This window comes from Haemaphysalis longicornis, unplaced genomic scaffold (assembly GCF_048455015.1).
Source record: "Haemaphysalis longicornis isolate Haplotype H1 unplaced genomic scaffold, Haemaphysalis longicornis Haplotype H1 scaffold_3, whole genome shotgun sequence".
Lineage (NCBI taxonomy): Eukaryota > Metazoa > Arthropoda > Arachnida > Ixodida > Ixodidae > Haemaphysalis > Haemaphysalis longicornis.
In genome coordinates, this window is record NW_027526335.1 from 61,248,787 (window position 1) to 61,275,559 (window position 26,773).

The 26,773-nt window shown below is 44.4% G+C and overlaps 1 protein-coding gene across 2 annotated transcripts; it reads right to left on the minus strand.

Moving 5' to 3' along the window:
• Positions 1–1,436: 1,436 nt before the first annotated feature.
• On the minus strand, positions 1,437–26,731 carry LOC144174505 (sialin-like). Of its 2 annotated transcripts, none has more exons than XM_077703239.1 (10): positions 26,479–26,731; positions 24,887–25,098; positions 23,494–23,727; positions 20,322–20,505; positions 16,079–16,212; positions 13,559–13,702; positions 12,183–12,315; positions 9,898–10,053; positions 5,893–5,978; positions 1,437–3,899 (listed from the first exon to the last, which is right to left on the minus strand). In XM_077703239.1, the coding sequence occupies exons 2-10, from the start codon at positions 25,061–25,063 to the stop codon at positions 3,678–3,680; spliced, it is 1,470 nt and encodes a 489-aa protein (XP_077559365.1). In that variant the 5' UTR covers positions 25,064–25,098; positions 26,479–26,731; the 3' UTR covers positions 1,437–3,677. The 2 variants fall into 2 exon arrangements, with proteins under 2 accessions (XP_077559365.1, XP_077559364.1); XM_077703238.1 differs by having other exon boundaries at positions 26,359–26,730.
• Positions 26,732–26,773: the final 42 nt, after the last annotated feature.

The following is a 26,773-nucleotide window of genomic DNA, read 5'->3' on the forward strand; positions in this document are numbered from 1 at the left end:
CGCATTTGGTTCCTTCATACTGTGAACTGCCATTGCGCATTTCGCTCTGCATACCCCAGGTGGTGCCGTCGTTCCAAAATCAGCTTGCGCTGGCTCACACATCCAAATCGGCGGCCATTTTCCCATAGGCGAAAATCGTTTTTATTTATTTTCAGAAGAAACAGGTAAGTACTGTCGTTGTTCCTGGTGTCAAACAAAATAGACCACAAAATTCGACCTTCGTGTGAAGTTTGAGTGCGAATAGAGCGGTGGTTCGCTCAGGGCAAATTTTTAAAATGTTCCAATTATCATCGCACCACCCTGTACAAGAAAAAAAAAATAAAAATTACAACACAATCAGGCCCAGCATGCGTTGTATGACTTGGCAATGACTTTTAAGGAATGCTCGTAAGAAATTTATCACCAAACACACAGCCTATACAAAGTGCTTACACTGTGTTTTCACTCGGGAAGATTTGAGCCATACACAATTCCATAGCACATCTCAGAAAGTGGCTGACAATCCTGACACAGCCTTACAAGGGCTTATAGTCAACTGTGTTAGTCGAAAAAAGAGAAGGGGAGGGGCGAGCAGAAAACCAGGCCCAAAAGTAGCCCGGTTATAAAAATATGCATATGCAACCATATGGAACCAAACAAATTATTCATGGTCTAAACAAACTGTACAGTCATATGAAGCACCACTCTGATTGCACGTCATCTGCTGCCTTTTCTTAAAGAGACCCTGCAACACTCTTTGAGCAGTGCAATTAAACCTGCGTGACGTTTAGCTAACACTGTCAGGAATACCTGAGCCAAATATTACACATGCCCATGAAGCGGTGAGCGCACAAATCGCTGTGAAAGACGCAGAAAGACCAACCGCGCTCTCTTCAATTTTCTTCATTATGCACCCCTGGCATGGCCTAAAAGACGTCATTTGGGCCGAGGCTGTCCTATTGGCTGACGCTGGCCAACTTAACGGCTTATTTCTTGCATTTCCTGTGACGATCCGACGTTGCCGGCGCTGCGTACGAACCTCTTCCATGCCTGAACCAGTACGCACGGTTTTGCCGTTTTTTTGTGTGTTTTGAGTGTGTGCCAAGTTTGAGTGATAAGCTCAATACTTCCCTTTCAACCAGACCACTCGACAACAAACGTTTATTGCTTCAAAAACGCCCTACCAGCCCGAGCGCGCGCTTGCAAGCAGGCAGCCATGCCTCCTTTTTTGTGGCACCAGACCGGAAATAGACCCCTCCACGTTATGGAGAAAAGGAGAAAACTCCTCGGCCTGTGAAATATCAAAGGCCACCAAAGAGAACGCCGCGAGCCGCCTCCCCTCTCTGGGAGAAAGCGCGCAGCTTTCGTTGCATTGTCAGCGGTCGAGTTGAGAGAAACGCGATTTCTCATCTCACATAGTTTCGGTGATAGTGAACGGATTTTGGAGGAGATTCCTGGGACAATAGACTTTACCGCAAAATCCATTCTGAGTAGTCGTTGGTAAGTGGTGCAGGGTCCCTTTAATAAGTACAGGTGCAGTGCTGGGTTAGTGAAAACGAGGTCAGTGTGGAGTCAGCGACAGTTCATATTTTGCTCCGCACAGACTTTCCAAGACAGTCATTGTCATAAAAGAGCACTGGTCTCGGTGCTTGAAGCTGGCAGCGTGACCGATCTTGAAGAAAGCACTCGGGTGTACAAACAAAATACCCGTAGAACACATTGCGTTTAGAACCGAAAAAAAGTCCTTTTTTCACATGCAAGTAGGAAGAAAAAATGGCCTCAAGTGCAAGAAATGGCCTCAAGTGCAAGTGCACGGCATGGACAATCACTTCCTTACCCTGTGGGTTACTTCGTTCTGCCTTTTTCCAAAGGCGGTTTTTTTGTTCTCAAACTGGCGAGCCCTTATCTATATGGGCCCCTAGGACAAAAATCACAGCTACACCATAAAAAATCACTCTCTAAAACCTGGCTTTCTTTGTCACTTATTTTTTTTTCTTTGGTTCAAAGAGTAGGGCATGCCCGTGATCATGACATTCTTTGCAGCAAAGTCTGTCAGAAAGACGAGCTGGTTTGCAACTGCAATAAAGTAGGTGCTTGTCTTTTTCTTTTCTTTCTTTTTGTTTCCCGCGTGCAACGTAAGTGGGGAACGCGGAAATTTTATTGAGTACTTTTGTCTGGCGAGATGCTATTTCGTCTGCTATTATTTGCTTGGGGCAAAGAAATGTTTGCTATGACAATGACAAAGTAATCGTTGTAATGAACGAATCATGGCCTCCTTTGTTTTCATTATAACGAGATTTAACCATACAGGAAGAAAATTGTCATATCACAATCATTATAACTATTTCATTACAAATTATATCACGTCATGTCATGGGGCTTGCAGCTAGCTCTCCCCATATACCCGCATCATCACTCACTCAAAGCCAACTTCGATGTACATCTCATTCAGTTTCCAACAGAATGAGCTCCTTGGTGTTAACTGTGCAAAGGAGGGATGGCGGTAAAGGAGAGAAAGAGAGAGAGAAAACTTTTAATGAAAGCTGAAGAGGTCAGCCCCACTAATGGTAGGGCTTGCTACTCCAGATGGGGGTAAATACAGTGACATGACAGGGGAAAATAGAGAGAGAGAGAGAAAAAGAAAAGAAAAAATAAAGGGGGTGGGGAGAGGGGAGGGGAGATGTACACATATACAAAATGTATACGTTCAGAGGGTTTACAGGACGTCTTCTAGCCCTGTTTCCGCAAGAAAAGTAAGCAGAGTTTTTGTTCCCATGCCTCGTCATGATTTCACCAGGGTCCAAGGAGATGTGAAAGTTCTAGAGGACCTCCACGTTGGAGTCGCACAAGTGCCTTCGATGCCGTTGCCCGCCGACTAGCATATCGCGGGCAGTGGCTTAAGATGGGCCTAATGTTGTTGGTAGTAGAGCACAGTGTACACAATGGCGACTCTACCCAGCCCAGCTTAAAGGAGCCATGAAGACAAAATACAAGTTGGGTTTATTAGAAAGACTGCTTAGTCCCGATAACAATGATACCAATATCATCGCAATCTTCGAACAAATAATGGAGATATTAAAGAAAACGTGTGAAGCCGTGGCGACCCCCTAGGCAATTTCCCGCAACTTTTCTATGACGTCACGGAACCTTGTTTGTGCGATTGGCGGCCGCCTAACTGACCTGTCGCGACGACACATGACTGGACGTCTGTAATGGGGCCTCTAGTTCCATTTGACCGCATCACTTGAATGCTAACGTGTAGTTAACGCACTAAAAATTATATTTTATTGTTGGCCCGTATGACGTCATTCTTGCTCATAACACGTCACTGTGGCGCAAAATTTGAAAGTTTTTAAATACTTCTTGCTTTTTTTTCGTTAAAAAAACACCTTTTGTGGCTCTAATGGAGCTGAGTGAGATACTGAATCCTAGTGCTTTCAAATTAAACGAACTTGTATTTTCTCTTCATGGCTCCTTTAAACAAGAAGCTTCGAGTGTATGCAACGTCAAGTTGCAGCCGATGTAGCACGCCTTCAGTGCGCTTGGGCAGACCCCGCGGATGCCAGAAATCGCACTTAGGGTCTATCACATGGAGAAGGCACATCTTTAGGACTCCCCCAGGAACTATATACTGAAGGCCACCACACTAGTCTGTGGCCTGCAACCACTTCCCAGCCTCCTAGGGAAGCCAAATTTCGTCACGCCTTCTCCGCGATGCCCTTTGAGTCTTGTGGGCAGCTTGCTCCCGCTTCTTCATCAGCTGGGACTAGGAGGGAGCAGGAGTCGTTGATGGATCCAACAGGCGGCGGACACGCCCAGGGCTGGACTTCGGCCGTGCCCAGCAAGAGAAAGGCCACTGCCCCCAGGATACACAGGCCGGCAGCCGTGAAGAAGGCTTTGTTCCACTGCGCAATGCTCTCCTGCAGCACATTCAAACAACACCTACGCTTAGTATATGCTAGCACGGGGGTGCATGAACACAAGTATGATGCTGTATCATCACATGACCACACAAGCTGCGCTATTCAGGGGCGACCTCATTAAAGGAGCCACGAAGACAAAACACAAGTTGGTGTTATTCGAAAGATTTTGTGTTTTATAGTGCCCCCAGTGCTTGTCCGAATGCAAACGATGCTTTATTCACTGAGAAATTTTTTAATTCAGGTTAAAATTTTGATTTTCCGCTAAATCGTGCATTTTCGTCGTCTGCAATGACATCACAGGGCCTTGTTTACCGTTAGTGAACCTAGATGGCGCCCCCACACCGCGGCAAGCCGTTTTCTGCCTTCGGTGTGAGCGTATTTGTACCTGGCTTGTTTTGTTCATGGAGACAATCGTTTCTCGAAACATGGTGCTCGCTCGACAAATACAGTCACGTAAGACATCGTCGCTTGCGTCAATCGGCCAGTGTAGTCTGAAACAACCCCAAAGCCCTGCAGTCCTGTGCAGCTAAACCAAGCATAGTGCGCACAGTACCAACAGCAGCATACACATCGGTACTTCTATGCTTACATGTGATTTCGTAACTTCCACTGTTTGTCTCACCATTCTTATTGCTTTAAAAAGAATGTGCCCCAAATTTAAGCGCAAATAGCTCGTTCGGCAAGCTTATAAGCTCTGCCTAATTTGTGTTTGCTTTTGCCGCCCTCCACCAATCGCAGAGCTTTCTGGTATGACATCATAGGTTCTGTTGCAGGAAATGAGCTAGTAGTGGGTCGCATGGCCATTACCTTTTTTCCTAATTATGTAGCTTATCTGAGCGAAGTTTACGTTAAAAGTGGTGTCAGTATGATTCTAACAAGGCAATCTTTTGAATGAACCAAACTTGTGTTTTCTCTTCATGGCTGCTTTAAACTGTACCTGGCACGATTCCTATGCACAAAACAACGGCACTGTCTGGCCAGTTGCAGTAAGTTTGGTAATTGCTGATGTGGAAGCTCGACATAAGCTCCTCTTTAACCCTAACAACAGCTTGAAGAGGGTATGTACAATGTAAGAAAAACCAAAAGCTAAAGTTGTGTCGCTTCCACAGCACAACTACGTATTAGTTTGCTCGAAATTGAAATGCAAGGAAAGGAGACAATGGATGAGGGGAAAAAAAAGGCCTTGAGACACGTACGATGTCTTGTTTGTGCTACGTCTTTTACGTGAACCAGCAACAACTTAAAGTGTTTACTTAATTGGCAAGAAAGCTGCCCGCAAATAAAAAATTAGTTTTCCATTTGCTGCATCGCACATCATGCTTAAGAGTGAAATCCAAGCTTTTGCATGGTTTTCCGCCACTGTACCTTCATGAGCGAAAATGCTGCGCAGTTTTCGCAAAAGCAAACGTGAACCATAAACAATTGGAGAGTGAATTACTTAGGCCTTTCGCAGAAATAAATGTCAGGGAAACATTTTTTAACTGTTCAAGGATACTCAAGTGACACTTTCTCTCTCCCCTTACTTTTTATTTTGTGCTTACCAATGATATCTGCATGGCTTCCCAAAAAAAAAAAATGCTTATCAAAAAATGAAAAAAGAAAGAAGAAGAAAAGAGAAAGAAATCCTTACTTACATGTCACAGATCAAATGCTGTTAAACAAGCATAGCACTTATAGCAAGAAAAATCTCAGGATGAACAAAAACAAGAAGTGCAAAGGCCTACTGATGCTCACATGTAAGCTATGAAGCTAATAAAAGTACTATCTTAATGCTGACAAAAGCGAAATTGGTGAAAGAAAACACAATGAAGTGAACAACTTGACAGCAGGCCAACATTTAAATTTACTTACAAGTCAACCAAATCGTGCCAGACTGTCTCGCTATGGTGCACATGGTCAGAATGCAGCAGGACAACCCAATTCAAAACGTGAAGGAACCTCGAAAAATCCTTCAGCCACCACTTATGAAGCATGCAAAATGCCTACTTACATTGTTTTCTGTCAAATAGCCGACCACAAGGGGTGTAAAGATTCCCGCGCTGTTCGAAATGCAGTTCGTTAGGCCCATAACAGCACCTAAGGGCAAAATAAACAACACAACCAGAGCAAATTTCTCGTCATCTTCTTTTAAATGCAGAGCATTTCAGTAACTCACGATGTCACCCGCGTTGACGTCCGTAGTCCGCACCGCACCCCTCCCTACTATATAAAAAAGAAAATACTATCCGGCGCCAGGTTTCGATCCCTCCACCCTGCGGGCGGAACGCACTGTACATGATGCTCTACCCACTGCGCCACAAAGCCGACACAGAATGGGACTCTACGAACGCGCCTTATATCGTTGACTCATTCAAATTACTGCTGACGAGTGCTCTCTCGTCAGCAGTTGCCACAAGTGCAACAACATTAACGTAACGCAAACTACTTAACGTCGTGCGCCCCCGGAAATGCTCTGCATTTGATCATGCCCCTCGCGAGGGGGATGTTTCATTGCGTCTTTTCTCGGTCGCGGGACCCGTGGTGCCATCTGGCGGAGGCACGGCACAACTCGTAGCACTTTCTTTGAAAAAAAAAAGCGCCTCGAAAGCGCGGCAAATATGAAATAGGGATGACGCGCTTTCGAGGCAATCTGCCGACGCGGCTGCTTTGTGTACAGACTCGGCGGAGAGCGTCCTGGGATTCTGGTGCCGACCGAACCCCATTTCTTAGTTTTTTTTCAATCTTTTTGTGCAGTAAATATACTAGCATGCTTTTATTAAAACATGTAGGATGTACTTGAAATTGCTGTTGCCCACCAGGACAAAGCATGCCAGTCGCATTGCACTATGTTCCGTGACTGCAGTTGCCACTACACCACTTTTTCACAGCTGCAGGTCCATGCTCACATAGTTTATGATATTAGTCTATAGTGATACACAGCCACCCCTTGTTTTCCTCCAGTGCGATCGATGCATCTATCAGTGTACAAAGTGATTAAAAAAATTTTCCTTCTTTTTTTTAAGCGATTCAAAAAAGGCCAACTGCACTGAAAATTTCGACCTCTTTAAAATCCTATTTCTGTACAGCCTGCTCAAAAAGACACTGCAAGATACCATATACAGCAGCTGAAATATGTGTATGCATGGCGCAAAGATACAAAATATAGCTGCTGAAATATGTGTATGCATGGTGCAAATGACCATAAAAGATTGGCGATTTTGAAACCACTAACAAGAGCGCAGCCATTAGGCTCGGCTGAAGTGACGTTGCAGCCGGCATCCCCATGGCAGCCGGCAAGCGAGTGGCCAGACAGCCGGAGCAAACATGTGCGCAACAGCACTGTGCGTGCAACAGCTCTCGTAGAGCACACCCAGCAGTACTCGACCAGTTCTCCTGGCTATAGGCTCCGGAACGATCGCCGGGTGGCGCTGCACTCTCCCCGGAGGGGGAGTACGCCGGGGCGGCGGCCTATTCGGCACGTGCTTTTTTCGCTGCGCGCGTGCTGCATTTCTCGCGCTAGGAAGAGGGCTGGATAAAATTTTCTTTCGACTTATGAAAGCATACACATTAGCACGTGTCCAGCAAGTTCGGTTTACACGTAGAGTAGCTACTGGGTCCATTTCTGCCGGTGCATGTCTTGTCGTCTGCTAGAGACGCGTCGTCTGCTACGCGCCGCTCGAACGGCCGAGCGCCCCGGCGGTTTCACAGGATAAAGAGTGCTCTTGTGAAGGAGACGCCTCCCGGCCCGCTCCTCCGCGTCTGGCAAGTGCACGCGCAGCTCGCGCTGTCTCCCGCACCGCCTGAGGCATCCAGCCCCCTACTCACGAATGCGAAGAAAGCGACCGCCTGCTGCGGGAGCCACTTAAGCCAGCACGTACAAAGGGCGACGGGAACACTCCTCACTCGCCCGAAAGGAAAATATTAACTGAAAGTGAAGCAAACCCCCAATATTGTTGCATGGTCAGCTGCCACGACAGTAACAAGGCGAAAGAAGAGGATCCATTCGTTAAATTCTGCATATTCCCCGCGAAAGCACACCAAAAGGATAGACGGTAAGCATGGATCACTGCGGTTCGAAAGGTGAAATAAGTTGACACATTTTTGTTTGTATCTGTGTGCTTTCAGTCTACATTACCTGGCTTTGAAAATGCAAACTAGTGTTCTAACGAGTCCTCCCCTCTACACTTTTTTTAATGCATGCTGCCAATGATTGTTTTCCGCTATAATAAATGAACTTCGGATTTGTTTAGCTGGTGCCGTTAGATATCGTCCATGTCGTCCATATCTAGGTTGACATTTTGCATGGGTAAAAAAAAATAGTTTCTAGCGATTTACCTGGGTGTAGTAGCTCTGGTCCGTCTTGTCATTGTGACTTGTGTTCTGGACGGGATTGCTGCGTTGTTCGCTTTTTTGCCACATTTAGCAATACTGGTAATTAGAAGAGGTATACATCAAATTCTGTATATTATAGTAATTAAAAGTTATACGCCACAAGCTGTTCTGTTGTTTCCGCGAACTGTCACGCTAACCCATACTTGTACTCCAAGCGGGTGACAAACATTGCAAACAAAAATTTCTTCAAGGACAAGTAAAATGGAAATGCGGCGCTGTCAGCGCACCCCTTATTAGCGTGTGCCTTTCTAATGCGTTTTTATAAGATGCAGCTGATTGTTTCAAGAGTAAGAAATAACCTATTAACCATAATCAATCACGTTTATCTTACATTTCTTGCAAGCGTCAGTGTTTCTGCAGTCCAGAAAGTCCGGATGTCAGAAGCGCGAGCACGCGAAGGGAGTAACAAACAAGAGAAAAGTACGCTGTGACCAGCTGAACAGCTGTCGCCTTGCAGAAGAAAAGAGCAACCGACGACCGCCGAACAACGCGTTTCCCCCCTTAAAATCGTCGGGGCAGTCTGCCGTTCGAGCGGCGGGAAGCAGGCAGCGCGTCTGTAGCAGACAAGACAAACGTCGACAAAAATGAACTCAGTAACTACTCTACGTGTAAACTGAACTTGCTGGACACGTGCTAATGTGTATGCTTTCATAAGTCGAAAGAAAATTTTACCCAGCCCTCTTCCTAGCGCGAGAAATGCAGCACGCGCGCAGCGAAAAAAGCACGCGCCGAATAGGCCGCCGGCCCGCCGTACTCCCCCGGAGGGGAGAGGGCAGCGCTTCCCTCGCCCGGCAAACTTTAGCTTCGCCTCCCTATAGCCAAAGGACCAAGCCCCCGACTGGCCAACATGTCACTTCCGCTTCATGGATTTTTCGCGGTCCGCCGGCAGGTACAGCTTCATCTGGGATGGAGCTATTTTAAACATCTCTAACCGTTTAACAATGCATTCCATGGCACTACCAGTCACGTCCCAGTTGGTTTGGTGATATGTACTGTATGTTCAAAGTAAATTTCACCTCGACCAAATTTATTTTTAATGTACAGTAAGTGCCACCAAATCAACTGGGACACGAGTGGTAGCCCCGTGAAACGCCTCATTAATCAGTCTGAAGCGTTTAAAAAAGCTCCGCCGCAGACCACGCTGCACCTGCCGGCTGATCGCATAAACAGCCATGACACACCTGTGACGCTTTGGCCGTTCGGGGTTTTTTCCTCCGGTCAGCCACACAGCTGGAGATCTGGTCGAGCTCTGCTGCGAACGCTTCACCCATTTGTTTCCGACTGCAACGTCATTTTAATGGCTGCCTCCTCGATTTCGGTTTCAAAATCGCCGATTTTTGCTGACCACTTGTGGCATTCACACACGCATTTCAGCTGTTATATTTTGCATCTTGCTTTCTTTTTCGACAGACTATACGGAAATAGTGTTGTCAAGAGGTCAAAATTTTGAGTGCAGTTGGCCTTTAAATGTCTTGGTTTCGCAAGGCACAAGTGCTCCACCAGCTCAATCAGGGTTAGGGAACGCTTCCGGCAACGCAAGGGTCACAGCAATAGCATTGACGCCGAATAGGCAGTGGATTCCAAAGGCGTTACTTCAGTTAAGGATTCAGCTAGTCTGACTCACCAGCAAATTCTGGGGCAATGTCCAGTTGCAGCACATTGTCGCTGCCGTACAACGCACCCCCAAATGTTGAGGAAACCAGCAGCATTGCAAACGCGAAGGTCCAGTCACAGCCAGCAAAGGTGACACCCACTAAGCCGGCAGCCTGCCCGAACATGCCTGGAAGCGAGGAAGTAAAGTTGCCCACAACCCTGACTTTCACACATTTTCTTAAAACCAAAGGCAAACAGTGTCACTGAATTCCCCCATCATCATCCCGCTCACGTCCACTGCAGGACGAAGGCCGCTCCCATTGACCTCCAACTGGTCCTGTCCTGCGCTGCTTGAGTTCACAGTTTACCCCTGAAGTTTCGAATTTCATCCCTCCATCGTGTTATTGGCCTTCTCCTTCTTCGAGACCCATCTCTTGGTACCCACTACAGGAATTTTTTTTACCTGAACTGGTTACACCGGTGCAAGCAGTGCAGCATATGTTCATTTTTTTTACTAATTGAAAACCCCGGTAGCACTCGACACTGGTCTGCACGACACTGCACTAACCTGCACCAGTTCATGTAAAAAAAATGTCCCCACTGTTACCCTAATTGTCCACCGGTTGTCGGTTCGTCTCACTACATTTCTAGCCGAAGTCCATTTCTTTTTTTTTTATTTGAACTGCGATATCCTCTACACGAGTTTGTTCTCTGATCCAGGTAGCTCGTTTCCGGTCCCTGAGTTTTACTCCTCACATTATTCGTTTCATGGCCCGTTCAGCCAACCTAAGTTTGCTTTCTAGTTGTTTAGTAAAGCGCCAAGTTTCAGCTCCGTATGTCATTACCAGCAGAATGCTCTGGTTGTAGATTTTTCTTTCTAGTGACTGAGGTAGCTTACTTTTGATTATTTGGGAGTGATTGCCGAGTGATCCCCAACCCATACCTATTCTGCGCCGGATTTCTCTCTCGTGGTTGGGGTCAGCACTAACCATCTGTCCGGAGGGAGCTATATTCTGTTACTTCTTCTAGCGTTTCATTTCCTAAGCTGAAGAGGACATTTTTGGCATGCTTATTCCTCATTACTTTCGATTTATTCATATTTACTTTTAGCCCCACAGCCGTGCTATCTGATTCTTCAAGCATTGTTTGCAGGTGTTCTGCAGTCTCACTCAGCAAAACTATGTCGTCGGCAAACCTCAAATGGCTCAGAGATGGAGAGAATCAACTTTTTTAAAGGAATGTCTCGAGTATTCCTCATCTATCCTATATGTTTTCCCACTCAAGCTTTCTAAATAAAATACTAAAATACCCCCCCCCCCTCGTCCCCCATACATGCTTTAAATAGTTTTGGTGAGATGGTATCTCCCTGTCTGACTCCCTTTCAGATCGGGAATTTATCGCTTTGCTTGTGGAGGATTATCCTGGCCGCTCCTTATAAACGTATCGAGTGTTGCGATTGTCTATACCAAAGTTTCCCACTGACCTTTCTCCCATTTGCTTCTTACTGACCTTTGCGTCAAAGTCTACCATCACAATCGTGAACTGCGTTTTTGCTTTCTTCATTGCTGATTGGACGTCCTCAAAAAAGCTATTTATGGCTTCATCATCATAGCTGGTTGTTGTCACATAGGCCTGTACTATCTTCAACTCGCATCAGTTGCTTAGCTTGATCACAACAGCCGCGACTCTCTCGCTAATGCTGAAAAACTCCTCCATGTTTCCTGCTATTTTCTGTGGATTCAAAATCCCACCCCGTGTTCTCTCTTCTCTTGGGGTCCACTGTAGCTCAGAATATGCCTGCTAGTGAACTCCACGAAGCCTTCTCCTGTTCTTCTAACTTCGCTTAACCCTAGAATGTCCGAGAGTTCCTCCAGTAGTACAACTAAGCTTCCCTTGCTAGACAGAGTGTGCGCGTTGAACATTGCCAGTGTCAAGTTCCAACCAAATTCATGTTCCAATTCAAGTTACAACCAGGGTCAAGTTCCAACCAAACTCACCCAACCAAATGCACATAAAACATGCCGCAAATGGGTGATAAATTATTTTCCATGCTTCCAAGCCCCATAAAACTTCTCGACAGCAGAACAGAGTACGTCTTCCTTTGGCCATACTCAGCTGTACCCAGTTGTTTCTATGCAGATGATAAGTGTCAGGTTCCCGCTAAAGCTGATAACATAAGCACATCATAGAAGAAGACAGAGTAAAGAGATAGAAAAAAAAAATGTATTGCAGTTTAAAAGCTTTGGGGCATGTGTTTACAAGGTGCACATTGCCAGGGCTGTACACATAATCCCCAATGTGTACTGGCAGACATACCTATTGTTTCAAAGAGTTTTCGCACGTTAGTTACTCGAAGGATCTGTTTCGCACGAAGGTAATCAGCAATTCGGCTGGAACAAAGTCCAACAACTGCCTGGCTGATGTAAACTCCAGCGTTTAGAAAGCCGTTCTGAAATATAAGAAAAAAGAAAGGTCACCAAAAGTATCGTGCTCTACTTCAAGACATCAGAATGGTTGACAGTTGAGTTTGCCTGAATGGGCTAGGCTATAACATTACATCCAAGCAAGAAAAATTATGTGACTGGAACTGGGCCTCATTTCTTTGGCAACGCATACATTGATGTTATTGTATGTTATTGCCCCACCTGTGCAAATCAAGTCCTAAAATCACAAATTATAGTTCGCTATATAATTGGTGGTAACCTGTTCCTCGTAAACTTATATCGGTATAAATATTTGTTTGAATAACAGAGGTCTCCGACTTATACCAGCCTGATCGTTAGTGTACAGTAACTGAAATGTAGGAAAAATCATATGTATGCACTTAAAGACAAGCAAGGCAATGTCATCACAAACAGGGATAAAATAGTCATAGTAGCCGAGGAGTTCAATAGGGATCTGTACAGTAGCCGGGACATCCAGGATAATGCCAAACGAGAAAGTAGCTCAGAGAAGATAGACATCCCGCCAGTAACGACAGAAGAAGTAAGGAAGGCTTTGAAATAAATGCAAGGGACAAAGCACCTGGTGAAGATCAGGTAACAGCACACCTCTTGAAGGATGGCGGGTAAATTATACTAGCAAAACTGGCAAACCTGTATACGCAACCCCTAATGACCGCGAGTGTACCAGAATCTTGGAAGAACGCGAACATCATCCTAATCCATAAGAAAGGTGACATGAAGGACTTGAAAAATTATAGGCGGATCAGCTTACTGTCAGTTGTCTACAAGGTACTTACCAACATAATCACTAACAGAATCTCTGCCGCTTTAGATTCCAGTCAAACTGGTGAACAAGCAGGGTTTTGTAAAGGCTATTGAACAATGAACCATATTCACACTATCAGTCAGATGATAGAGAAGTGCGCAGAGTATACTCAACCCCTGTACATAGCCTTCATAGATTACGAGAAAGCATTTGACTCGATCGAAACCTCAGCAGTCATTCAGGCATTATGGAACCAGGGTGTAGACGAGCATTGTGTAAGAATACTAGAGGAGGATATCTACAATGGATCCACAGCTACCATCGTCCTCCATAAGGAGAGCAGTAAAATACGTATAAGGGAGGGAGTTGGACAAGGAGACACAATCTCTCCAATGTTATTCACAGCATTTTACAAGAGATATTCAGAACTATATATAACAACTATCATATGTGGCAAGAACATTAGGTCAGCAAAAGCATACCTTTTGAATGTTGAAATGCAGGATGTTAGACAGGTAGCTGGGTAGTTCGGTGAGCAACGTGTAGAAACTCCATGCAGAGCAGAACTTGATTAGGGCGCACATCCAGACGGCCCGCGAGGTCACTATGCTGGCCCATGGAACCCGCTAGACAACGGAAACATACGCTGTCACTGTTTGTCAACACACACACCTTCAAAAAATTATTTGATACAAAAGTTTACAAAAACGCAAATGTACAACTAACTGAATCATGAGTTACTGACGGTGCGCAACCACAAATTTCTGCCAGAACAGCTAGGTGAGAAAATAAAGAGATTTCGATTCCATCACATCCCTGCGAAAGCTGTTAGAGCTACTAATTTCAGAAAATTAGTAGCCAAAAGAAATCAACATTCCTTCGTGATAACAATCATACAGCATTGATTTTGTTTTCCCCAAACAAGAAGCACAATGAAAATAACACACGTACTGACCATAGGCGCAGCATTAGGTCATTTTTGTAAAGATGCAGTTTAGCAACTGACAAAAGAAGTTAAAGAATCGTGCTTTCTTTTAGTTAAGCAATTAAAGGCTGCAAGAAGCCAAGGCCTTCTGGTGAGCCGGGTCCAGGCTGGTCAGCTCAGCCTCCCAATGTTCTCGGGTCGGGAAGGCGGTGGGTTAGGGGAGTGGGGTCAGTACAGTGAAAGCTCGCTGATTCGAACTTGAATAATTCAAATTTATAGATAATTCAAACCGTGCGATTTGGTCTGGCCAAGTCTCCATAGAAACCTATGCATTTAAAAGCCCATTTAACATGGATGCGAGGGACCTCCACCATGGATAATTCGAACTACACGTCATCGTGCCAACAGCTTGTGGGCTCGCTCATAGCCAGGGAAACAGCCCCACTGCCTACACATGAGACAGTGTCGCCTCTGGAGAGAGAAGAACAACAGAGAGAGAAGTTATGGCGTAACATGGGTCTTAGATCAAAAAGTTTATTTTTACAGTAACGATGATGAAAATTGGGGGGGCTTGTGTAGTTTTTCATTCTACTTGTAGATATAAAATTTGTGTTTGTGTAAAATGACTAAATTTAAATTTATTTGGATTTTTATATTTGATTTATTTTTACAGCTTTTGTAAAAGTACTGCTGGCGTGTTGCAGCTGAACAAGGTACCAGTGAACTGTGCACAGATCAAGGAGTGCAGCAAGACTATCATCATCATTCTACCTGGTCTGTAGCAGAAGTTGCAACCATTTGAAGTTTGGGCTGGGAAGGTGGGAACCAGAAAAACCAGTTTTGCCTTTCAGGTCGTAACTTCTGCTACAGACCACGTAGAATGATGACGTCAGTCTTATTGCACTCCTTGATTCGTTCACAGTTCACTGGTACCTTGTTCAGCTGCAACACTCCAGCAGAACTTTTACAAAATCTGTTAAAAAAATCAAAAATAAAAATCGGTACAAAATTGAACGTAGTCGTTTGACATAAATACTACAACCAGAATTAAAACTACATACGGCCCCCTATTTTCATCATCATAACTCTAAAACAAACTTTTTTGGTTTAAGACCAGTGTGCACCCTTAAATCGGGTAAAAGCAATCTAAAACCCCCATAGTGCACGTTTTACAAGGAGTATGTTTGCAGACTACATAGATGTGGACACGAGTTCAGGGTGTGAGGCAAGCTGACAGACGGCATCATTTCTGAGGTCAGAAGCAGCCAGTGATCACGAGGCTGACGAAGGACCAGTCAGTGCGGCCACTGTACGGAATTAATGACCGCACGGAATGTTACCCATCTCTTCTTCAGTCTTGGAGTATGCGAAAAGGAGGCCCTTGGTTACATTCACTTGTTAGAGAAAAAGTTCTAGCTTTCACTTTCAAGTATAAGTAGCAGGTTTCAATTGTAGCCTTTTTTTTAAACATTAAATTGTTGACGTACTCTCCTGCTCCACAATCCAATTGCACGGCTTTTCTGCTTTACTTTCATTAGTTCAAACTTTCACTAATTGGAACTGAAGTGGCGTTTCCCAGAAGTTCGAATCAACAAGCATTTACTGTATCTGAACACCCCTGACTTAATGCTGTAACAGGGTTAGTCAGTTTTGTAGCGATAATTCTGGCATAAAATTTATCCCGTTAAGCTATCCAGTACATAATAACTATGACTTCGTAAAGCTCTGTGGCATGTTAGAATATTGCATGCCTCAAATTCTAGACATGCTTTTGAAACATTCAACAAGAGGCACGACAGAATAGTCAATTCTTCACCATCCAAATATAATATTTTATGCCTCTGAAACATTAGACGAAATATGACGAAGAGCAATATACACTAGCCCTCACAAAGATTAAACTCAAAAAGACTGAGAAAGTCTGGTCCATCTTATCACAAGTTCCTCTAATGTAACAAGTTTTTTGTCCTGCATCTGTCACAAGAAAGATGACATCTGTCACAAGAAAGATGACTGGCATGCATGAAATTTTTTTCTAATATAGGTCCTAAACAGTTATATACAGAGAGTGCCCCACCTTGCGAATAGCAAACTTGGCGTTACGTGACTCAACAATGTACTTCCTTTCCTCTTGCGAAATAAATTTGTGTTCTTCCGGCTTGTCAGAGGCAATGAAGATCCAAATCAGAAACCACACACAACCCAAGATACCTGCAAAAGCACATGCGTTCATTCAAAATTTAGAGGAGTTTCGAATGTGAGGCAAGAAAATAAAGCTTTCCCCAAAGTGCAGCTTCATATCAACTAAAGTATTGCACACAGTTTTTCAAAACTTTATATATTTGAAGCATATTCATCGTGGGCCACAGCTAGGGCCCAGGGCAACAACCAGTCTAGACAATTTACACCACGATACGGGTGCAAGTAAGGGCCACTTAAAGTTTAAGATGCAAGTCAACATGTACCATCCATGCACTCTTTACTTAAGAACTGTGGCAACATAAAATGGTGCATTTCACACGTACTTAAATTTTACTTCACAGCCCCTTCTGCCACAAATGCAGAAGCATTGTTCCTTGCATAGTCTGAGAACATAGGGTGGAGATGAGGCCCCGTTTTTAGCCATATCTAATGCACAGTTCACACTAGTAATTAAAAAAAACTTAAAAATGATTATATAGACAATCCGTAGGAAGTTTCTGAAAAGAGCCGCGACCTAGGTATACACCTGGAAACACAGCATGTACGCGACCAGCGACGTTAGTTGCACAAACTTATTACTGGACTCCTAGCTTCACCCAGCTCGCTCCAAAACTCTTTCAAGTCTTGTATTCCAATGCGGCACTGTGCAGCTACAAATATCACATATGGTGTAAAAACGCTACTGTATTTTTACAAAAAAAAAAAAAAAAGAGTAACGTATCTGCTTGCTTTGCTGCATGTTGTAATGTTGTTGTTGAAAGATGGTAGACTTGAATTCTGCCGCCCTTCCCCTATAACTCTCTCTCTCTCTCTCTCTCTCTCTCTCTCATCCTCCTCCCACTTTTCATACTTTTCTCTTCCCCTCTCTCTCCTACCATGACGAATGCAATAGAGGATTGCTCAATATGCAATTTCCTTTTTCCGCTTTGGTGCTCTTTGATGCTAGCTGTTGGGACAACATGCTTTCACCTATCCTCTTAGTTTTAAGGACTGGTACTCCTGGTTATGTATACTTATATTTTGTCTCAACCATGCCTAACATTTCCTTAACAATGAATAATATGGGCATGTGAGAGCTACAACACAACTAGTTTGCACTGATGTAAGCAGATACAAGACCAATCTTATGCTCGGGCAGCAACCAGTTCAATATGTGACAGACAGACAGACTGACAGACCAAAACTTTCGTGTTTAGGAAGCCCAAGCAAAGCTATCGTCTTAAAAAAAAAAGCATTAACTTTCTGTGGGTAGTAAGCCCCCTATTCAGACACTCTTGCGCAGCTGCTAAACGGCAATCGGAGATAACATTCTTCTAGATAAGAAACAAGCACTTGTCCCAAATGGTGTGAGCGTATTGTTCCCGCTGCCCCATTTCTAAGGCCAACCTTGCTCAGATAATGTGTGATGCGGGCCCAAAAGCAACATGAGCTACCCTAGCTCATAGCTGCACAATTTCTATACAGGAATTGCCACATATCAGAACCTACTTAAAACCAGGTAAAGGTTCTTGTACTTGCATGCAAAGACCTTCCTCCCCCCCCCCCCACGTTTTCTGAAAATTGTGTAAAGATATACAATTTACTTTGAGGCACCAAAAGCCCAACTCTGCCATGTAATTCCTACGATATAAAAATAAGGTGTATCAATAACACTGGAGGTACAAGATCGTTTTCTGGAAGAGTGGGGAAATGCAGGATATGACAAAATTTAAGCCTGGATTTTTAAAGGACAGCATGGAATAGCAGTTACCTGGCTTACGAGAGAGCACCGTCAAACAACGTTTGTCAAGCCAACAAGTTACAAACACGCTGCCGGTCAACTACAGTTGACACATTCGTTGTTATAATGTATGCTCGTGTCACTGACCCCTGGGGTGGCTAATCAGTTTATCTGGCCAGCAGCAGATCACTGGACTATTTCCAGCTTCACCATGCTGCCTTTAAACAATCATGCTTCAAACACTGAAGAGCAAATTTGTGATGGCACAAAAGAAGGGCTAGCTTTCTGTCCCACTTTGCGTACTAGGATACAGTATTGAGAAAATTCCACGGCAATGTTTGACAGTGTATTTTTCAAATACGGTAATATCATGGTGAAAAAAATGTGGGCTCTGATGTAAACCTATGCCCTAAGACCTGCTATCATAAAGTTGTGCAATTGAGAGTGATGCATTTTGCTGCCAATAATGACTCCCTGGCACCAAAGCCACAAGCAAAATCGCACCAGTGGTGCTCTAGGTGATTAATCTGTTTTCATGAAATTTGTTTGTCCCATAATATCGTACGTATAACCTATTATGACAACATTGATAAGTTAGTAATTTCAACTTTTAGGTTTTACACATGCTGGCTCTAGATTACAGCAAGGTTGCCTTCCCTAAAACCGTGACTACAAAAGAAAACTGTGCAAAAAGCATTCCAGCTAAACATGTAGATAAAAAATTTGCTTGGGCACTTAAGTATGCTCACATGCTTTGAAGGCGAAAGCATGGCCATACTTACCCATGACTAAAATACTAGATCAAGGTATCTTGATAGGCCATGTTCATAAACTTAAAAGGAACACTGAAGGCAACCAGCAAGTTGGTTTCAAACGAAAGTCTGACCTTCCTATAGTTATTTTAGCGTTGACTTGGTGCTGCAAGATGCCTTAATTGCTGAGATCTTGCCAATTGAACACTGATCAAATGTGATGCAAACAGTGACTGCAGCCGCTGTTTGCGTCACGATAAACCAGAAGCAAGCAAAGCAGCGGTAATGTATAGCAGTATAGAAGCAACCGAATACAACGCTACCACATACCGAGCAGTTTGGTCAGTTTCGGTCAAATCATGTCATGAACTCCATGCCCAAAACGTACTGTCTTTTTGAGATCCCACTAATGTTGGTGTCACATTAGCCACTTGTACGTAGCTTGCTTGCTTCCTCAAAAAGCGGTACGGCTGTGCGCACCAAGTATGGATGAGTAGTGCCTTCCAGTGGCAGCCAGGAAAGACGCTTTGCACGCCGTGGACGTTTTAACCACTTCCGGTGCAAGTTGTGCGTTATAGCCATGGAGTGGTGGCGGCGCCGGTCTTCCCGTTTTCGCTATTTTCTACCTTATTTTTAAAAAAAACTATGCGTAAGAGTGATATATTCGTGATCTCGATGAGCTAACCTATCTATCTAGAGAAACTTGTATTTTGACTTCAGTGCCCCTTTGACCCCATTACTCAGAAAATGTAACACAAAAAGGAATGCTTAAGGAACTTTAAACTCCTTGCACAAATAAAATGTGACTACATATGCTCCACTGCAGAATAGAGAACAATGACAATCTCCTCTTGGGTCTCCTCTTGGACTGCGGCGATGGTCTGATACAGAGGCTCGCCCATATTGCAAACTACACCTCTCACGAGACAACGCTGAGTGGCATGTAATTCTGTATTGCTTGTATTCACTGGTAAGGTGCGCACGCAGGCAACCATGTGAGTGTGCCATCACTGGTTATGTCAGACTCCGCGGGATGGCGGTACTTGTCCAAGCTAAGCACATGAATGTGTTGCAAGTTACAAACTCTACCTCACCGAACGCAAAGTATTGCCTCCAGTCCACTGTGAGTGCGATTAATAACATCTTTGTTGACAACACTGTTGAGAATCGGTTTGAAACAGAGCAGATGACGCACGCCGGTGTTTTTTTCTTCGGCGTGTGGGCACAGTGGCCCAAGCCGCGCCTGCCATGTCCGTGGCGCATCGGCCATGTCTGGCCGTTTCCAGTGTCGCCAAGCGAAGAAATTGACAGCTAAACTTTTCAACGAATACCCCCTATACCTAGCTTTGGAAATAACAGAAAGCGCTGTGAGCCTCAATACTGGCCACATGGAGCACCTAATGCTGCCTTTGGCAAGGGAAGAAATTTTTGTGCCGCATAACTGCAATAACCTAGCTAGGGCATCAAAGCTGTAGCTACACATTCATATAAAATTAAACCGAGCTCACAACGCTGCTGGCAGGCACCAGATACCCAAATGGGGCAAAGCCAGAGTAGTACGATAATCCTAAGAGTTCGTCCTGCTGCTCAGCCTACAACCTTCCAGGCCCATCAGCCACTACCATCATCATCATCGTGACACGCACCCGTGAGGTAGAAGACGGAGGGCCACCCGCCGGCAAAGCCATACTGGCAGAGCAGGGCGGACATGGGCAGCGTCACGATGGTGCCCAACAGGGTTCCCACCCCGCAGATGGTGAGCAGAAAGGTGCGCTCCTGGACCGGCGCCCAGCGCGCCATCAGGGCGTACATGGACGGGAAGGTCACCCCCTGCACACACACACACCACGTTACAGCTAGCTCTCCCGCGGTACTATATCACTGCTCCAAATAGCTAACACGGCGGCGTTATTCAAGACAGCCCGCTGTTATGCCTCTCACTTAGCAGCAACTGCCAAGAGCTGATTGTACATGCAATGTACATATGTAACTACATGGCAACGCTTGAAAATGGGCCATTATATAGTACCGCGAAAATAACGCGCATAACAGCCACTGCCTATAACAACTTGGCAAAGCTCTACTGTTTTTTGAGATGCTGTCAACATTTGTATTTACCTGTATTTTCACTATGCCATTCAGTAACTGCATATTGTTCTTCCTATCTTCGTACTGTACATGTGATGGGCACACACCACTCTCCATCACACAAACTTATTGTCGTTGCTTCAGACGGTTCATTCAGAGGCTAAGAACTCGGCAGTGCTGCGCTGTGTTCTTTCTCAGACGTGACCTGAGTGAAGTGGATGTGAGCATTTGCCCAAAGTGCCCAGTACTCTATACATAAGATAGCTTATTGGGAGCAAGAATGGCCTGCTTTGGAGAAATAAGGCATGCACTATGAACATCATTATTGTCTATCCTCACAGGCTTACTTTTCTCTAAATAATAAATCCTGGATCCACTCCTGTACAAGTAATACTGAGCAGCAATAGTGCACAAAGCTACAGTAGCTACAGCAAACGAAAGTGAAATATATATATATATATATATATATATATATATATATATTCTGATGAAGGCTTGTCTCAAGCTTAAACGTCAATAAAGTTTGCTACCCATTCGTCTTCTTGCTCTATGGTACATGTGTGTGTGTGTGTGTGTGTGCGTGTGTACATAAAATACTGTTAATAAAAATAAAAAATAATCACAAAGAAATGTAAGATTAAGAAAGTGAACGTGTACACTTTGATGAGGGTTGTGAAGGCATAAAGAATCTCCTTTAATCCCCAATATTAATAAGCTCACACCTCGTTATCATGTGTAATGAGCCTGAGTGCAGCCTTATCAGATAAGTACAGCCTTCACATTTCCCTAACCGATAACAATTCACAAGGGCCGCATATCATGTGACATTTGAGAGCCCCTGGAACAAAAGGGATGTATAAAGTCTACAGCACAGCAGAACAGGCACCCTCGTAGTTCTTTTATCTCTATGTGATCACAGCTAAACTTTATCAGACAGCCTGACACTATTCATTTCCAGGACCGTTATCAGGCTTTAGTCACACTGATACGAGGATATGGGAATACAAAGGAGCCGGAAGCATAAGGACGGGGGAGTGGTCTTCAACCACTGAAATTAAAAAAGCGGTTTAGTTGAATCCGCAAGAATGATGTAAAAATCAATAGACACCTCGCTTTTTCTTTTTTTGGAAGAGAACTAGAAATATATTTCATCTTTTTTTTTTAATTTATTGTTTTCAAATGGCATATGTCACTCCTTCCATTACTGGTTGCCCGACACTGATTTTTCCACAATGAACCTAGGGGCCCAGTATTGTCAATAAGCTCACCCTGGTAATAGCCCAAAGTTCCCATGTAGCACTTCCTTGTGAAGCAAATAAAGGATAACCAGTTCTCTCCCTGAAGCACCACAGACAGTCGCAGTGAAACACTGCACTTAATTTTGCACTCTCTTGACCCACCCATCCAGTACCCTGGCACGGTCAGTGTACTACGAAAGCTTCCACACACTTGTCACAATTCCATGCCTAAAAAATGTTCTAAATAATAGCTTCCACTGAGCACGGTTTCATTCGAATGAGCTTCTTTTGCCTTTTTAAAGGGGCCATGCAGACAAAATACGGGTTTGTTTTATTCAAAAGGTTTGGTGTTTTATAGTGCCCCCATTGCTTTCCCGGCAGTGAGTGAGGTGTTATTCACTGAGAAATTAACCTACGTAAGTTGAAATTTTGATTCCACCGCCAAATCGTGTGTTTCCTGACATCTACCATGACGTCACATGGACAGGTCTCCAAGCGAACTCCTATACTCTGGTGCAAGTTAAAAACGACCATAGCTCACGCAGTGTTGCACTCTGCCGAAGCGACGGCCCCGGAGGTCAGGGCGGGCGCGCATTTTGAAAGGAGATTGCGCTTACGCCTGCATTTTCTCACGTAGTTCGTTTGACGTCGCTGCAGTGATTTATAAGCAGATTAAGTCTGAAAAATCACTGAAACGACTCGCGTCACGTTCAAAATATTTGCAGTAAGGCGTGCTTTGCACAGCGCGGAGGAACAACCGGTTGCAGTGATACAGTGCAGTGGCAACTTCTGTTGTCGTTCTTAAGCTGCACCCGAGTAGAGTCCGCTGTTCAGTCTGCAGCGGAACCGACAGCAGTACGCACTGGTACTTACTTCGTAACTTCCATTGTTTCACCCCAGCATTCTTACTGTTATAAAATGAACATGCATTACACTTAAGCGAAAATAGCTCATTTTGCAAGCTTATAAGCCCTTCCCAACTTGCGTTTGCTTTTGCCAGTCTCAGCCAATTGCACAGCTGTGCATATGACGTCACATGTTCTAGTGCGGGAAATGAGCTAGAAAGTCACATGGCCAATCCCTTTTTTCCCAATTGCAGTAGACTCCCTTTAAGACGAACTCGAAGAGACTGTAAAAATATGTTTGTATTTTCAGAAATTCGTCTTAAGCAGAGCACTTTTGCATTGTGAACATTACAAGAGAGCAAAAATGTTGTTCGTCTTAGCCTTAGTGTTTGTCTTAACCGAGTTCGTTATAACAGGAGTCCACTGTATGTAGCTTATTTGAGCAAAGTTTGCTTTAAAAGTGGTGTCAGTATGATTCTAACGAGGCAATCTTTTGAATGAAACAAACTTGTGTTTTGTCTGCATGGCCCCTTTAAGTTTGTTCAATTCACAAACTTCAATCGAAAAACCTTATCGCGTTCTTATCAAGTAGAGCATCAACCGAACAAAGAAGTTCGTCTGACTGATGCCCTACTCTGTTTATTCACCTCGGCAATGCCCTCAAGAACCCGGAGCGCCAGGAATGCAGCGAAGTTGGCTTTGGCCACCACTGCAGTGGCAAGAGTGAGCAGCGAGGTGACGCCGATGCCTGCTGCAAAGATCCACGTTGGGCTGATCACCTCCGACAGCCAGCCAGCCGGGATTTGGGTCACAATATATCCGTAGAAGAAAGCATTCAGCACATATCCCTGCATGACCGGGTCCCACAGAAACTCGCCATCCTGCATTTCGAGATGAGTGGCTGTCTCAACGGGGTGCCAACTGCAGTACGATAAAGCGGTGCGTAGCCAACACATATGGGCAAAAAAGAGGGCCCGGGCTTGCTTAACTTTTCTACAAGCCTCCTCAGTAAGCAAAAACTCAGCCTATTCTAAGGTGACAGATTTTTCACCTAGAAATGGTAACATTCCTGTGTATTCGCAAGCAATTTTTAATGCTTAGCATCGACTGCAATGAAAACATTCTTGTTTTTTTTTGTTTTTCATGTTGTGAAACCATCAATCTATTAGAATAATTTGTGGTTTCCACAAACTTATACTTGTTTGGTTAGAGTGCTTTAACATAGTGACAGCAGCATAGCTGCAATGCCCTCCTTCTCGTTTTGAGGTAAAAACAAATTAGAAAGTGTGGTGATTCCACTATGCCCCCAGTATCAAAAAATTTTTGGCCCAGAATGACAGCAGGATTAGGTACACAGCTTACCATGAAAACGAACAGGACTCAAATTACAGCAATTGTTGGAATCGTTTTTGTATTGTAACATAGCGTGCATTCATTCTAGCCAGCATTAAGAAACAAGGTATGTGTTATAAGCATTACAGATGAGCGCTCGTCCCATTTGTTCATACACGTGCGTTTGTTTTTTTGCACTGCGCCAATAACAGGGTGCCATATTTTCCACAATACTGCATTAATGCTATGTACAGCACTGCAATGCAACTGTAATAGAATTGTAATGCAATTGTGCGCAGTGCTGGAGTGCAGTTGAAGTTCCCTCCAGTCTCAAGTAAATTTTTACGGGATGCACATGAGCTCTAAAAGAAGACTTACATATTATAGCACCTCATGATTGCTAGCTCGCCTGTGGACCATGCACACATACTTTTTGAATGAAAAATTCAGCCTCCATGTTTATTTTGTGTGCCTCATATACAAAAAGAATATTGCAGGCTGGATCACTCACAGTGAAAAAATGCACAGGTAGAATTATGAGGGCCTGTTTTTTCTAGGAAACAATGTAAAGGTTTGAGCGAACCACGGCTGCTTGAGCCTGAACTTCAGCAGCAATTACTCACAACCATAGGGAACATAAACAAACGGAACAAAATCAAAATACATAACAACGAGACAGAAAGGAAGAGGCTCAAACTGCACACGTACACCTGACTCATCGCTGCCACTCGGCGATGAGGTGTTCTGTAGAGGAGCCGGGCAGCTGGAGTTTGCCACGTGACTTGAGTTGCGGTTCATCATGGCCGTGCTGTTCACCATGGCAATAATGGTCACGCTCAGGTTCACCCTCATCGAGTACACCAGAAAAAGGCCCGTGGAAATCATGAAGCACAGGAGGTGGCGCACTTGAGGACGACATGCTGCAAAGGAGAGTGACAATGCACATGACGGAAAATGCTGACGCAGCCCCCGTTCCACCTGTACAGATTTTTTTCCACAAAGGAGAATATTTAAACAAAGTTGGTTTTGGGCTAGTTGGTAACGGTAACAACATCGTGTAGCAGAAAAAACGGACAAGGACGTAGGTGATGGCTACAAGTACTTGTGCCTGTCGCCTCCTTCTGTCTTTGTCCGTTTTTCGCGCTACACAAAGTCAAGAATATTTAACCTTACCAGGTTGTCTAGTTTGTAATGAAAGTTCAGTTCAGCCGTTATTGTTGAATTACCCAACACCACGCACCGGAATAAAAAAGGAATACAATTGGGCTCTTTACGTGTATAGCTACAGGCCCGTGAATATCAGAAACATACGTCTGATTGTTTTTAACTGTACTTGGAGGGAACACATACAACTAGAACAGAATTACTCAATATAAACGAAATCGCTTTACTTTAATGGTTGCTTTTTTTCTATTTAGGTCACGGCACTGAGTGTATCAAAATACCGCTTACAATAAATTTTTCCCACTGTTCTGGTCACGACCGGCTATATAGCCGGTCGTGGTTCTGGTGACTTTCGTTAACCTATAGATGTTAACCAGGACTATAGGGGCACATACAGGTGGTAAAACATTACCCTGACCGACAAATAAGCCAGTGTAAACAAAATTTGGTGTTTTGATTTGCGTTGCAAATTTATAAGTATGGCAGAAATATGTGGGACGAGGGTGCCCGTAAGAACACATATCGAAGTTGCAGTCCTTGTTAGGTAAGGTCAGGTTGTCTTATTTTTTTTTTTTTTTTTGGTAAAGGGAGAAAGAAATGAAAGCGGAGAAAAAATTCTCGGGTTCTGGAAGCGGGAACCGAACCCACAACGTCCCGTATGTGTATGTATAATTTATATACCGGCTGCGGCCTTTATATATATGAAAGAGCATGATCACCCGCATTTTACGGAGTATCGCCTACAGCGAATACATCTTCCTGTCCTGAGGACTTCGTTATAATGAGGATTTACTACACGCACGCGTGCACGCGACTCCAAGGAAACAAATAAAAATTATTCGCATTATCAGAACTTCGCTTTAAAGGAACGGAACGGAACAAACTTGCAAAGCAATGTTGCTCACTTAACTTATTTCACCGACTACTGGCACGCGCCAGATATTAAACGAAACATTACACGAACTATATGCACCAGTTTAAAATGTTTTTTTCTGTATAACCACTAAATCATTCACCTGATCGCCGTTCGGTCGTTGCGCCTTCGTTGGTCGCGCTCTTCTCCATAGTAAACAAACAACCAAGGCTCTGATCACAGTTTATCCTGTTGTATGCAGGGAGACCTGCTCAACGTACACCTTTCCGCGATTAATCCGGCAACTTCAGGTGGCCGAACTTCAGGTGGCCGAACGAAGCGCGACTGGCGTCGGGCGTACTTTCGGCAACGGCTGCACGCGCGTCATCACTCGCCCACAGACTCGCTCTCTTTTGCAACGACAGTCACGAGCAATGTTGCGCCGTTGCGCTAATCTACTATCAGCTGCTTTTCGCAAGCAAAGCAGCAGGTAGCGCAGGTACGCCAAGTACGCGCAGCCAATCGTTGGCGCGGGCAGCACATGTGAGCGCTCGGTTGGCTGTTCAAGCAGTTCAAGG